Here is a 15088-nt window from a genome sequence, read left to right as displayed (position 1 = left end):
TATACATGTACTACCCAATTAAGATTCTCTGGTGAAAGTTTGGGGTCATGAGGTCAAAAGGTCAAAGGTCAAAAGGTCAAGTAAAATGTTAAAATTTCACTTTTTTCTCTGTATCTTGGAAATTGTTCAAGGTATCTTCATGGAACATAGTGTATATGCATCTACTGACTGGCAGTGGTTATCTAGGGAATTTAGGGTTCATGGGGTCAAAGGTCAGGGGTCAAAGGTCAAGGGCAATACTTCAAAATCTTACTATTTTCCTTATATTTATGCAATGCCAGCAGGATATTTTTTTTTTTAAAACTTGATGTATGCATGTCTAACCCAATAGAGATTCTCTGGGATTTTTTTTTTGCCAAGAAGGTCAAAGGTCAAAAGGTCAAAGATCAAGTGAAAGTGCTGAACTTACTTTTTTCTCCATATCTCTCCATATCTCGGAAGTGGCTCAAGTTATCTTGAAACTTAGTACATGCTGAATTTATGTATGTTCTGCCTGACAGTGCTTCTCTTATAAATCAAAGGCCAAATGAAAATGATAACAAATTACTGTTCAATACAGAAATTGCGCTTTTTCTCCATACCTTGAAAATTACTCAGTGCATAAACTTATGAAATGGTCAAAGTCAAGTTAAAGTTCTTAAATCCCCAAGTACATGCTCTCCTATTCATCCAATTAAACATAGGTCAAGGAAGGTAAACATTCAATACATTTGTGACAAACATGTCATTTTAATATTTTGCCAATTTTGTGAAAATGTAATCACACATTGTCCACATGTACTATAGACCTATTAGGAGAATCATGCATTATGGCGGAGGCATACCAGTCGCCATAGCGACATTTCTAGTTCCCTCTTCTTTTGTCTGTACTTTTTTTATTCTTTTCTGTCTCGTATTTATCTTTCCTTCTCTTACTCTTCTGTTTCCAGTTCTTCTTTGTCGTCACTCAGCTGGTTTTCTTTCACGATCATTTGATTAAAGTATGAGGAAATGTCATGGTTGTCCAGGTTTAATTCATTAACGAGAGATATGTGCACATTCTACATAGAAGTAGATCTGACAAGTTTGAATCTAGACATCTTTAATATTGAACGTCGTTCAAATTTTCTCTTCCAAGATCGCTATGCTGTCCCACCACTATAAGCGGCGAGACATGAAGGAACTGTACTACGTGCTGCAGCAGTACGACCAACGCCTCCTTCACCAGACTGTGTCCAAGTTCAAACTTGCCGGCTTCCTTGGCAGGAGTGTAAGACAATGTTAAAGTGTTATCACTTGAATACCTCAGTCATAGGTGTAAATTCTATCACCTCGTGGAGGATATACAAGAATGAATTTTGGACTTGTGACTGGGGATTGCTTTTAAAGAGGGATTTGTGAATTGCTTGAATTTTCTTCAGAACATTTTAGCGACTGTACTTCTAGCCTAAATACTATTCATATGCATCGCTTTACACGTAAATTCTACTGGGGAAATATACTTATTAAGTTGTTGCTTTGTTTATATGTACAGTCAAACCTGTATATAGCGGCCACCCAAGGGAGACAAAAAAGTGGCCGTTATAGACAGGTGGCCATTATAGACAGGTTATCCAACTTTGTGTGCATTGCCTACATGTACATGTATTATCGTTGTATACATTTGTAAGTACTTACATGTACGTGCATGTGTGTACTTGTATGTATGCACACGTGTGTTTCATGCATTGAACAATGCTGGTGTTTATGAAGTTGTTGCACAGTAGCATGTGTGCAGTCGTGAAGAAAGCTTAAATCTATGACTGAATGAGTGATGAATGCAGCAGTGGCGATCACTGAAGGTTGCTCATGAATGACTGGCACGGCTACAAAGCAGGAAAACACGCTGGATTATCGGCTCAGCTACGGCTCCATCGGGTCTGTGGCCACTATAGACAGGTTAAAATCTACCACGGGAAACAAAATTTGTGGCCACTGGCCGCGTTAGACAGGTGGCCGCCATACACAGGGTCTTTAACGGCTTTTCTCTCAGGGGGATTTTTCAGTGGCCACTTTAGACAGGTGGTCGTTATAAACAGATGACCGCTAAGGCAGGTTTGACTGTACTTAACTCACGAATCCTATGGAGAAAAAAAATTGTTCTGACTTTCTGACTGAATTCCCTCTTCCCAAAATGCAGCGCATGGTGGAGCATGAATCCCGTAACAAGATCCGTGCGATGCACACGGTGCCAATGTCGTTCCAGTTCAACAAGACCTTCTTCAGTTTGCTCGACTCCCACAGCGTTCCGCGTAAGGCTGCCAATGAGACGATCAGTCTTTTCAAGGCTTTCCTTGAGGCCTACCACCAAGGTATGAAACCATTCCTGTGCTGCTCAAGATCAATGATCAATCACCAGTGATCTGCTGAGCTCAGTTAATCAATCTTAGCTCATTTCCATCACATGTCTTCTTAACCCATTGAGGACTAGTCCCGAGTATACGCGGGCAGGTGTCTATGGAATATATTGTGTTCCAGCAAAATCAAACTCGTGGTCAATGTGTGCACAATGTGCACTGAAATCAGAGCAGTCGTAACAACATTCTATGAAAACTCTAAGATAAATTTTATCGCCATATCATCAAGAAGTTCTTGGTTTCTTGATATGGATGTTTACTATAGTATATGCGTTGCTGTGATGTTGGTCACATTTAAATTAGCGCACAAGTAATGAATGTAATCTCAGTGTTAACAATCTGAACAAAGAACAAACATAGAAGACAACACCACTGCCTCCCATGGGGAAAAATAGAACAAATATGTTATTTCACCAAACCCAGACTGATATTCATTGTTAAAATTTCTGATAAATGAAAGCCTTCCTCATGGCTACCTAAGGCAAGGGGAGGGAGAAAATATCTCTTCCTGTGAAGGACTGACAGCTCGGCATCCAATGAATAATATGACAGAACTTTTCTTATCGTTTGTCAAGGATGTCATATGGTGACATGACCACAGCGTGTGTCACAATTTGGACAAATCTCATGCCACAAATTTTTGAATTGCTTTTGAGTGCAGTGACAACTCCTCAGTTAGAACAATTTTTGATATATCCATGCTAGGCATCATCACGATCATGGTTGTTTTTAAATGGTGGGTGATTAATAGAGAATAATCAAACTGGTAACTTCTTTTGTGATGTATGATATCTTGCATCCAATGTAGCATACATTCTACGTTTTCATATCCTGTCATAGTTTTATTTACGCTGTAGCATTTCATTTCATTGTTCCACATCACTGTTGCTATGATTCTTTCCATAGGCCTGTATTGTTACTTCAATCATCTTATCAAAAGTATTTTAAGATTTAAACACTGAAACATGTGCTCTTAACAACTTGGCTTATGATTGCACTTTGAAAATGTTTTGCAGCCAGTGTTTCTCAAGCTCATTCCTCTCTATTTTTCATGTATTATTTTGGTAGAATCTCAGAAATCACCAGGGGATGTTTCGCTGAACATGGATCTTGTTGAGGGTAACCTGGTCCCCCTTTTTGGTCTCTTGAGTCTTGGTGTGGTGAGTAACAGAGGACTTTCTGCTCCTATTAACCAGTTCTTAGTTTTCACTTTGCATGTGAGAAAAAAAGAAGAAGGTCATTTGTGGTAACATGAATATTGTACATGTTGATTTTGAAATATACTGTGATGAGCGTCTCTAAGCAAGGTCACACTCTACCTGAAACTACCCAGCATTTTGCTTCACGTAGTTTGGGCAGTGTGACTACACACCTTTGAAGAAGTTACCCGCGAAACTTCCCTCAAAACCTCCTGCATGCACTTGGGGAGTTTCTCACTCCTCGCAAAACTATGCTTAAATTTGTGCAATGTAACCACACATGGCTGAAACTTTGAGAAGTTTGCGACACCCTGATAGATCCATTCATGTTGTTTACACACATTGTGCATTCTTTTATACTCTGTTGCATGTTCACATATTTTTCTGGGAAGAGACCAAACTACGGGTAGTCACAGCGTACCTATCACTGAATGTATATATTATTCATTCATTCATTCATTCATTTATTTCCATATCAAAACATAACATTTACAGAAATCAAATACAATTGCCTTGGTGAAATTCATACATTTTGAATGGAGGGATCATACAGAGCACACAAGAGGCTTGTTGGAAATGATCCCCTACAAACAACTATGTTTCAACTGAACAATTATCAGACAAATTCAATTGATAAAACAAAGCGTGTGTATGTGTAGTTTTGTCTGTAGTGTGACTCCGTGATCAAACTTCTGAATATTATCTACAAGCAAACTACAATGTACACATAGTTTCATGTGGTGTGACAGCAACTGATGATGCCATGGCTATTCATGATGCAGTCCTTATATATGGTGCTTGCCATCACGTCCACCTGACAACAAAGTATTTATTAAAACCTAGTATTTTACAATATAATGTAAAACGAGAAATGTTCGCGAAATTAAAATGCTTGCGAAAGTTCTTGCCTACACAATATGCATTGGATGCCAGTGGTAAGTCGCAAAAATTTCATGCTGCGAGAAAGGCCCTCGGCTCCAATTCATGAAATTTTTATGCTGCGAATATATCATGTTTTACAGTAAACAGAAAAGGTGTGTTGATACATCCGATGCAAACATGGATGCTACTGCATGTGTTAAATTTACGGGCCATTGTTGTCATCTGGTTGTCACAGTGTAATTCTTTGTTTGAATATGAATGCCGGGAATTGTTACCTCAGGTAATCCTATGCATTAAATCTCTTTGACAATGATTGAAGTGCACTAAATAAGAAAAAAAAAAAAGATAATTTGTGCAAATGTACACGTGAGCAAGCTACGCACTGGCGTATTGCTTTTGCTGTTTACACTGTTGTCGCAGTTGGCAAGTCATTTGTCTACAAACATAATACTCATTTTCAATAATGCATTCATAAAACATGTCAGTTTTGTATCAGAAATTGAGAATTGAGAAATAACTTTGTGATTTACATTTTACTTGGCTTCTAATAATGATGAATGTCACAAAGAATATCAAGATATTTATGCAGCACCTAAATACAGTGCACTCCCTTTATAACGAACACAGTTATAACGAAATTCCGGTTACAACGAAGTAACAATTCAGGCCGCAACATTATCCATTCTATGTATTCTTACTGTTTATATATGTTCGATTATAATGAAATTTCGATATAACGAAAGAGAACTTCGTTATAACGGGAGTCCAATGTATGATGGAGTGTCTAAATCCTGAAAAAAAGGCAGGAAGAATGAATGTAGACCTTGTCAATTGCAAAAGCACTTGCAACTTGTGAAACACAATGCTGTATATAGATGTCCTTTATTCTTTGTTACAATTCTTTCTGTCCATCTTCCTCTTCTCCTTTTTCTTTGCTGGATTCTCTTTCTTTCTTTTTCTTTCTTTTTTCTTGTCATTATCATGTGTCTCTTCAGTGGTGTCATTCTTTTTCACATTTTTTTTCTGTTCAGATTGATGACTCCATCACAGTTCCTGAGAGTTTGCTGTCTTTGGATCTCAGTGCCATTGACATCAAGAACCTTGAGATGAGGCACGAAGAAGAAATTCAGAAAGATTCCGAGTCCGCAGACTCTGAGGATGAGGACAATGTTGGCGGTGTTCCGAGGGACGTTGCCAATTTGAGGGAGACCAGAGATAAAGAGGAGGACAGCAGTATGGAAGTGTCCCATTCTGAAATGAGCAAGATGAGAAGACAGTGCCTGTCCAACAGTGGGCGAAAGACTGTTGCTCTTATCCAGAGTGCCCACGAGGCATGGAGCAAGAGCCATGAGGGAAAAACAGAGGGTCAGCCGCAGTCAATCAAAAGTGGAATGGTTTCTCTGATACCACGCCTACTTACGAGTGAAAGGCGGAATCAAACAGATGACTCGGGGAGCATGACAGAGGTCGAGGTAGGCTCTAAAGGATCGACTGAAGATGAGAATGGAGAGGCAACCCCTTTCGCCTTTCATCTAGATCATGACTACATTGGCCCTCAAGTAACAGTCAATACTAGTAGTGGTGGGGAGGTGAGCAGAGTCTGGGACCAAGCTGGAGCCGTTGCCATGGAGATAGCAGGAGACAATTCAACTTCGTCACCACCTGTGTTTGCTCCTTCAGAGCAGTGCCAGGACAGGAAGGAGATGAGCTCGAGCTCTGCAGACGCTTCACAAGATGTGGCAGAACATCCGATCCTGAAGACCGATTCCTTCTTCACCTGGCTGACAATGCAGGGTCTGCAGACAGAAACTTACTCCAAGAAGCCTCAGAGCATCCACGAGGAGCTCCGGGTGAAGAACTTCAGTCTCACCATGACACCCTCGCCAGCTTTCATGGCCAGCATCCAGCGACTCCTGGGCAACCAGACAGAACAAGCATCACCACTCTCCAACGGAGGAGCAATGAGAGAGGCACCTGGGCCGAAGAGCGCCGACCAGCCAATCCTTGCCAGAGAAACTTCTCATGATCCCATGGATTGCGGGAGGACTGCACCATCCTTCAGGGATTCTTCCAGTCCGGGAGAAAACTCAGAGCAAAAGGAGATGGCATTCCACACCCTGGCAGATGTTATTTCTGCACGATGTGGAGCCTTGCAAGCATTCGCCCCAACAAGCTGGGAAAGGAGTCTGTTCCCAAGGGAGGATTACTGCATTCGAGAACACAGGAGGAGTCTAGAGGAAGTTAGCAAAGGGTATGTTTAATGTGACACATGTATCGTTAACCTTTCTTCCTGCCATGCTGTCTACATGAAAAGGTATGCAATGTCCTTTTCACCACATAGTGTAACTTTACCATAGCTCCTCTCTACTCATAAACAAATTTGAGAAATTCTTTGCTTATTATTGCCAAAGTCATTTACTATTTTTCAAATAAAATGAGACCACAGGCTGCTTCACTCCGAATTTGATACTTTTAAGAAATTAAACATACATATGCATTGTCAAAATCTATTGAATACTCTGTACACATTCATGGGGCCGGATGCATACATAAACGCTAGCAATTACTTGTGCTAGCCATTTACTTTAATCCGTATGCATAAAAACAAGCAATTGCTTGCGAGCAGAAGCTTTTGCTAGCAAGCACAAGCAATTGCTTGCTGCCCGCAAGCAATTGCTCAGACACGAAGCACGTATGCATAAAACATACCTTTTGCTAGTTCTTGCTAGCAATTGCTTACGATTTTCCAAGCTCTGTAAAATGAGCTTGAGCTTTTGCTTAACCGGGACGTTCCCTTTTAAGTATCATTTTCATATTTACAAAAGAAAGACCACACTTGTGTAGGTGTGGTATAAATCAACAAGAAATTACTCCTAATTAGTGTAAGAAACTTTTTCGTTTCAACAACGGGAATGTCCAGTGGTTAGCACGCAAAATGTGATGAAAAATAGGTAGGATGTCTGACTTCGGTGGAGAGCAAGGAGACCTCTCTCCACGTGCGATCTGGCACATCCGGGCTACTATAAGCAGTGATGGGAATCAGCCAGTACGTGTGTCTGTATAGCTGTGTGTGTGCGTCTGTGTGTGCATTTATGAGTGTCATTTCATAGCTCCTTGCCTTTACTATGTCAGGAAATGTTTCCACACACACATGCCCTTTCAAATACATGCTGCCACACTCGCCTTTGTTCTTGTGTTTGCACAGGCGTGACGTCCCTTTTGTTGAAAACGCAAGCAATTGCTTGTGCGGGACAAGCAAAAGGTATCAGCACAAGCAAAAGGTTATGCATATGGATTTAAACAATTGCTTGAGCTAGACCTTTTGCTAGACGAGCTTGTGCTTTTGCTTGAAGCAATTGCTTACAAGCAATTGCTTGTTTTATACATTCGGCCCATGTTCTCTACTTACTATTAATAACTTTTTGTGGGGTAACATTTCACTTCCAGATGATATGAAAATAGAATGAATGAGCTCAGAATGAAAAATGAAAAATGGGTAATGAGCTTCTCGTCACTCCCAGTGACACACACATTGACTTGCATTGACTCTGCAGACACCAGCACGAAAAACTGATGCGCTCCCTCTACACACTGATACTGAATGCCGGTAGATTTGGCATGACCGTGAACAAGCTTCTGATGGCATCTGGCCAGCACTGGCCCCAGGGGAAGGACAGGGTGCTGCAGTGTCTTAGGGTGCTGGTCCAGGAGCAGCTGGTGAGTAGTGTTTGATGTGTCACAAAGTGGCAGATGACACATTGGGGGGGGGGGGGGGGGGGGGGGGGGCTCTTTTGGGGGCATTGACGCATTGCAGATAAGACTCCTTACTTCCAGTCAGAGGACCCGAGTTCAAATCCTGTCAGTGCTTGCACCCATAGACAAGATTATTTTACCCATCATGTCCCTCTTTGATCCAGGTGTATAAATGGATACTGTATACGGCGAATATTTTGTGAGGTTTTTATTTTTCGCGAATTTTGTGAGTCTGGTGCTATTCATAAAATTAAAGACATGCAAAAATGATGACTCTGATCCCAGTATTAATGTGACGCTTATAAATACATTTCTCTGTTCAGTACAGGACTCCATGATCACAAATTTAACCACTCATGAAATCGTTGGGAAGTACTGATTTGCAAAAATTTAGACTCGCTGAATGCATGGCATATACCGTACCTGCCAAGTGAAATGCATAAGATACCCAAGTTACTGTTCTTTATAGTTGAAACTATGACCACTGACCATCATACGATTCTTGATACAGGGAGGAGAACGGAGTGTCCCACCAGTACTAATTGCGCTGCCTCAAATTTGTTTTTGCTCTTTGCACTATCAACCATGAAGCAAGTAAATTTCCAGTTTGTTGATGCTATTCTCTCACTAAAGCACAATATACAATGTCCTTTTGGTTTTTAACCATAAATGGTGCACTGTATTCACTCAGAGGAAAATTTCCTTTTATTGATTGGTTCTTTTTTTTCACTAAGAGGGAAATTTGCTTTCATGGATTTCTTGTGTAATATCAGAATGAAAAATAAAAGAGTTCATACAGCATAACACATTTTTTAGTTTCACTTTGTTTCCATAACTTTCCATGAGTTGCTCTGTCCATGAATCAGGATTTTTTCTTAGCTCAAATGCAAGGCTAGTGTTCACTCTAGAAGCAGTTATTTCATTTATTAATTGTATTCCCCACAGGTCTTGGAGGTTGGAAGCACAATACTACGGCTTGTGACACTCGAGCATGCAGCCAGGTGGCTCGTGAAATCTGTACAGAAGACCAGCCCTGTGTCACACCAGGCAATCTCACACCACGAATCATGGCAATCGCCAAGGGGACAAAAATTGACAAAACCTTCCACTGGTGTCGGGAGCGACCATGATCTCCATCATGAAAAGGAGGGAAGAGTTACTGAATCCCCGACACTTACCCAGGAAGTTACATCAGTGGACAATTGTCACTCAGTTTGTAGCACGGATGTGAGACTCGTGAACTGCGAAGGTGAGGCAGAAAAAATCTGTGAACATTCTGATGTGAACACGAATGAGAAACCCCCTGCTGATGGAATGGACCTGTCCACTGAGGTGATGGAAATAGTGCCAAAGGAATCTACCATCTGCATACACAGGGAAGATGGGAATGCAGTGATAGGAAGGGGAGGAGATCAGGGTAGTAGTGACAGGGGTGAAGAAACATCACAGGTGGCGTCGGGAGAAGAAACGAGAAATCCAAGTTGCAGTCAGTCCCACGTGGAAAGAACTAAAATAAAAGGAGCTGAATCTAATGCAGACCTGCCAACAGCATCTGAATTGCCTCTACATGAGTAAGTTCACAAATTTAACACTAATACCCATTGGTAAGTGAGTGATGATGTGTTTCAGTGAAAAGGAGCAAAATATTTGAGGTAGTGGGTCAGCATGTAAACATTATGATGTAACGGTTGTACATACTTCTTGCTTTGATTAACCAGAAAATCTTTATAAAAGGATTTAATATTCAGTATAAAGTGACAAGTGCTGATCATTGAAACACAGTGATATAATATATGTGACTGTGCATCACAAAACAAACAAAGAGTCGCACCCCTTGATTTTACATGAGGAATTAAAAAAGGTGTAATGGGTCAACTAAGTGAATCTTAAGTTTTTTTATATTTTCTGAAAGAGCCATTCTTCTTCTACATTATTCCTAAGTCTGGGATCATAAAATGAATGGGAAAGTTTGTTTCCAGGAGTTTTTCTACAACCCTATTAAGTTGTCAAATAGTGAAGTAGGTATGTCTTGGAGGCCCCTTTTCATTTGTTGAAAATCCTTTGCACACTCTTCACTTTCTAAGTCTAATAACTTTTGGAAGACTAACTCTACTGCTTTGAAAGTAGGCAGTCATCGTGGGCAGTATTTATTAATAGATCCTGCTTAATTTCAGCTTAATCTGATAATCGTTTCATTGTTGTTGCTCCAGTGGTTTACGTCATGTTTTTGTCCCATTCATCGCCAGCTAGCGTGGTTTGGTAGAGATTAAGCGCTTGAATAGACCCTGCACTTCAGAGCCTCTTTTCTCAGTTTACACTTTCCCATAGTGTGTACATTCTTAACAATATTAAGATAGTTTAGGAGAGTCCATTTGAATTGAGTTAAACACAATTTTAAAGCTTAGAGTCTGCTCTTTCAGAATGTGCCCTAAACTAAAAATCCATGTCTAGCGACTTTTTGTTGGTTTTGTGATGCAGGGTCATATACAGAGAAAGATTATCTTGGAAAGTTTTGGGCATAGGGTCAAATGTCAAGTTGCGTGTTGATCCTGCCACATACCCATCCCTCATCGCCTTCAAAACTGCGTTGAGGAAAATCTGTAGGATGTAACTCTTCATCCAGAGATTTTTACTCGCACCTGTAAATATTTTGCACCTGATTTCAAATTTCTGTTGCCCCGGTGCGGCGTATGCGCATGTTCTCGCAGTGCGTTCATCCTCAACCATTTGAGGGCAGCACTTTATCGGAAGAAGAAAAAAAAAAATGCAAAATTCACTTTTTTTCTCCATATGTCAGAAATGGCTGGAGATATCATCATGAAACTTGGTACATATTCATGTACTGTCTAACGATGATTCTCATTGTTTTTTTTTTTTTTTTTTTTTGGGGGGGGGGGAATATGGGATCAGAGGTCAAGGTCAAATGTCAGGTTAAAATGCTCATATTCTATGCTGAAATGACACTTTTTCTCCATACCTCGGAGATTACTCAATGCATAAACATAATCAAACTAGGTATATATTACCGCACCACTGATTCTGTAGGGAAAATTTTGGCCATGGGGTCAAAGGTCAAGGGAAAATGTTCAAAAAATGGCTCATTTTCCCCATATTTTAAAAATAGCTAGAAGCATGCTCATGAAAATAGATGCTACCAGTTAGTGAATATTTTAAGAATTGTGTGCCATGGGGTCAAAGGGCAAGGATCAAATGTCAAAAAAGTAAAAGTGATGAAACCCCCGAATACCTGCTCTCTTTAACAATTTAGTCATCCATCCAAATGAAACCTAGTTGAAAGAAAGTAAACACTCGACACACTTGTGACTAACATTTCATTATAATTTTGTGCCAATTATGTATGTGAAAATGTTATCTCAGATTTTCAGACATACTCTAGACTCTATCGGAAGAACCATGCATTATGGCCGAGGCATACCAGTCGCCATAACAACATTCTTAATTTGTTTGTTTGTTTGTTTTTAATTAGGAGCCACATTGATTTGAGAGAATAGTTGTATAAAAACTACAGTACAATTTGCAGTTTTGTCAAAAAATACTCGTAGAAGGATGGATCTACATTGTGTTTTGCAGCCAGATTTCCAGAATAGACGAGGCAAAAACAAGAAAAACTTGTAAAAAGTAAGAGAACAAGAGGAACCAAGCTCCCATTGTATGTTTCAGGTATCAGCAGCATGTGACCTTTATGAGCCACATCTGGACCAATATTGATGGCTCGGTCAACAACACATCCCTCAGCATGATGACCACCAGCTTGGGACTGCTCATCATGTCCCAGCCAGGGATCAAGGAGACCGACATCTTCCACTACTACTCCAAGGTGATGGACCCCGTCGAGTGTCTCCATCTCATCAAGGTGAGAAATTCTTCAGGCCAAACACTTCTTTGCCTTCCTTACATCTCTTTACCACTTCTTATTCATTCATTCATTCATTCATTCATTCATTCATTCATTCATTCATTCATTCATCCATCCATCCATCCATCCATCCATCCATCCATCCATCCATCCATTCATTCATTCATTCATTCATTCATTCATTCATTCATTCATTCATTCATTCATTCATTCATTCATTCATTCATTTATTCATTTATTTATTTATTTGACAAAATTCAAAACAATATACAACTTACAGGTCATTAAATACATGTAGAAACAAATACATGCCAGGACTCCCAACAAGCAATTATGTGCTTGTGGCTGCAACCCTCAAACATACAGTGTACATACAGAAGATTAGTCCAAATTGAAATAACACATATATGTACTTAAATCATCTGTTATCAAACACAGAGACATACCTTAGCTTAATTTGTTGGCAGACACACACACACACACACACACACGCACACTCTCACACATCCATCCTAAGTGTACAGAGAATAAGAGATGAGAGAAAGAAAGGTAGAGGAAGAAAAGAAGTCTAGTCTAAGCCAAGATTGTAAAGTAAAAAAAGAAATGCTAATGATAAGTGAAGTTTAATGGTTATCAAGCCACCGGGCATTTTACAGTTTGATTTGATTTTGTTTTATTTTATCGTTCCACATCTCAAACACAAATAGCATGATTCAATCAATTGAACATAACACTAGCGTCGTAGCATTGTAAGAATACAAGAGAAGACAATTTTCTCAAGATGAATGTTGGGGAACTACTAAAAAGCAAAGCTTGTAGTGTATAGCTCCTTTGATGAAAATGTTGGTCTTGTTAAACAAACAACCTAGTAACAAAAACTATTAAAGGAAAGAGAGCAAAAAGAGCAAGAGAAACAAATAAAATAGATCAGAACATAACGAGATAGCCACATGTAATACACTAAACAAGATTCCTCGTCCTTCAGATTCCTCCACTTGTGTGCATGCCAAAAATGAAATTTCCCACATATGTAACACACGGATATGTACAGAATGATTAATTTTTGGTGTAAACCATCAAATTGAAATGAGATATATTAGAAAGAAAAGGGGTCTTTGCTTAGGGAAGAGCTTTTCCACTTCATAATATTCAAACTATTTCAGTTAAACAGCTGATTGCACTTCTAAAAATTTGATTGAAAATACAGCTGTATAAGAGAAAACGTAAATACTATTGATGCACTGTGTATGTGTGCCTGTTACGTACTCGAGATGTGATGATAGTTTGTATGATTAATTTTTGCTCCATCACGCTAAACCTCTAACCTCTTGTGATCCAGATTCTCCTCAATGCTGGAGTGATCAGCCGACACGCTACCTTCACCAGCAGCAGGACCACCCCCTTCCAGCAGTTGTCCTGCACGAAGCCAACGCCCACTCCATACTACCACCCCACCACCCAGGCTCTGCCCAACCTGGCCCTGCTGAGAGATAACTTTCAAAAACCTGCGTGAACAGACCATCAAATATCAGCCAAGGAGAACCTCTTTAATAAACTTCAGTACTATGAATTGTGCATGCTTAATGTGATGTATTGTTAACACCCAAGGTCAAGGGCCATGTATTTTAGACTTACCTTGAACAGCTCACACCTGTCATTGATTGCTACTTCTGTTTGCTATCTTAGCTAAACAAAAGCACTTTATGCCATGCTTTGATACCTATCATGACCAATAGTCTCAGTCAAGTGCATTGATGACTGTACACTGTAACAAAAGAATGATACATTAAATTCATTCAAACATGAGTTGTGAAGTAAATATGCCCCAGTTTGCTTGGAATTTTGAAGTATTGGATTTGTATGATGGGGCTTTTCTTCAAATCTCAAGAGGTATTTAATATGTGAAATAAAATGATGGTTTAACTCATGAGTATCACAGATATGTCGAATACAAGAGCAGTCAGAGATCCTAAGTGTCATACTGTCTTTATAAATAAATCAGTACCGTGCATGAAACAATACCTCATTCAAGGACTAGTCTGGCTAGTTCTCTCATCCTGTTAGTCATTATCAATAAATGACTGAAAAGCAAGACTTCTGGTCATATGTGTCCTGCAATGCATTCAGTTGAGTTTGGCAAGACTTGTTGTTTGCGAATCCAGCATTATCAAAACAGGTGTCCCCAAGTTTGATAAGACGTATTTCGGATGTCACAGTTTTTTTTTTTCTTTTTTAAGATATAGAACTATTATTGTCCTCCTGACTTCAGTGCCTTTCGCATACAAAGATGCTATCAAATATAATTTTAAAAAAAGATTAAATATAAGTCAGGTATCAACCAATCAAAATAGACATTTTTTGTAACATATTCAAATTTTATGCGTACCTTTAAACAAAGGTTGTTCTTGACAACCTGAAAGCTTGTGCGAGGCTTGTCCAACATAGCAACTAGTGATATTATGCAAAATGGATTCCATCAATTGAATTTCATTTAAGAAGAGCAGATTAATGTAATAGCTTGTCTCTATGTTTCCGGGAATCAAACACCTATAGATTGGAATTATTACCCAAACGGTCTATTGAGTATTCAGAGACATACATGTGTGTTTTATATTTTAACTTGTGTTTGCTCTCAACTTTTATGCAACAGGGCCCTGAACAAAATCAGTACACTGTTTTTTACTAAAGTATGAGGGAGGGTAAAGTATTGGCTGAATGTTGTTCTTGGTTTTTTTTTAATCCTCTATTAAAGCACTTTGGTGCATATGAGCATGGACCTACAAGAGGCATGGACATTCATCGTTCATTTATTGATTCACGCACCTGTTTCTATCAAACGCATCACAGAAACATTTGAACATGCTTTCCTGCTTTGATCTGGTCCTGTCCACAGACGGACAGCCAGAATAAAAACAAAATGGTGCTTTGAGAAATCTGAAAACTACTTGTATGGAAGATGATAACTCTCTTAATCGAAAAATGCGTGTGCACTTGTCCTGTAT

The 15088-nt window shown here is 39.5% G+C and overlaps 1 protein-coding gene across 1 annotated transcript in view; it reads left to right on the top strand.

Moving 5' to 3' along the window:
* The window catches only part of LOC139732454 (general transcription factor 3C polypeptide 1-like), a 49736-nt gene extending 36137 nt beyond the window's left edge, over positions 1 to 13599 (top strand). Inside the window, exons 25-32 of the mRNA XM_071643317.1 lie at positions 1118 to 1249; positions 2159 to 2330; positions 3444 to 3535; positions 5488 to 6707; positions 8011 to 8173; positions 9155 to 9780; positions 11891 to 12083; positions 13426 to 13599. Of these exons, the coding sequence (XP_071499418.1) occupies positions 1118 to 1249; positions 2159 to 2330; positions 3444 to 3535; positions 5488 to 6707; positions 8011 to 8173; positions 9155 to 9780; positions 11891 to 12083; positions 13426 to 13599 (2772 nt within the window). The remainder of the gene's footprint in view (positions 1 to 1117; positions 1250 to 2158; positions 2331 to 3443; positions 3536 to 5487; positions 6708 to 8010; positions 8174 to 9154; positions 9781 to 11890; positions 12084 to 13425) is intronic.
* The last annotated feature ends 1489 nt before the right edge of the window (positions 13600 to 15088 follow it).

Source organism: Diadema antillarum, unplaced genomic scaffold, assembly GCF_040938485.1.
Source record: "Diadema antillarum isolate AM-2024a unplaced genomic scaffold, OU_Dant_1.0 seq00000423_RagTag, whole genome shotgun sequence".
NCBI classification, from domain to species: Eukaryota; Metazoa; Echinodermata; class Echinoidea; order Diadematoida; family Diadematidae; genus Diadema; species Diadema antillarum.
This window is presented reverse-complemented; position numbering and strand designations above follow the sequence as displayed.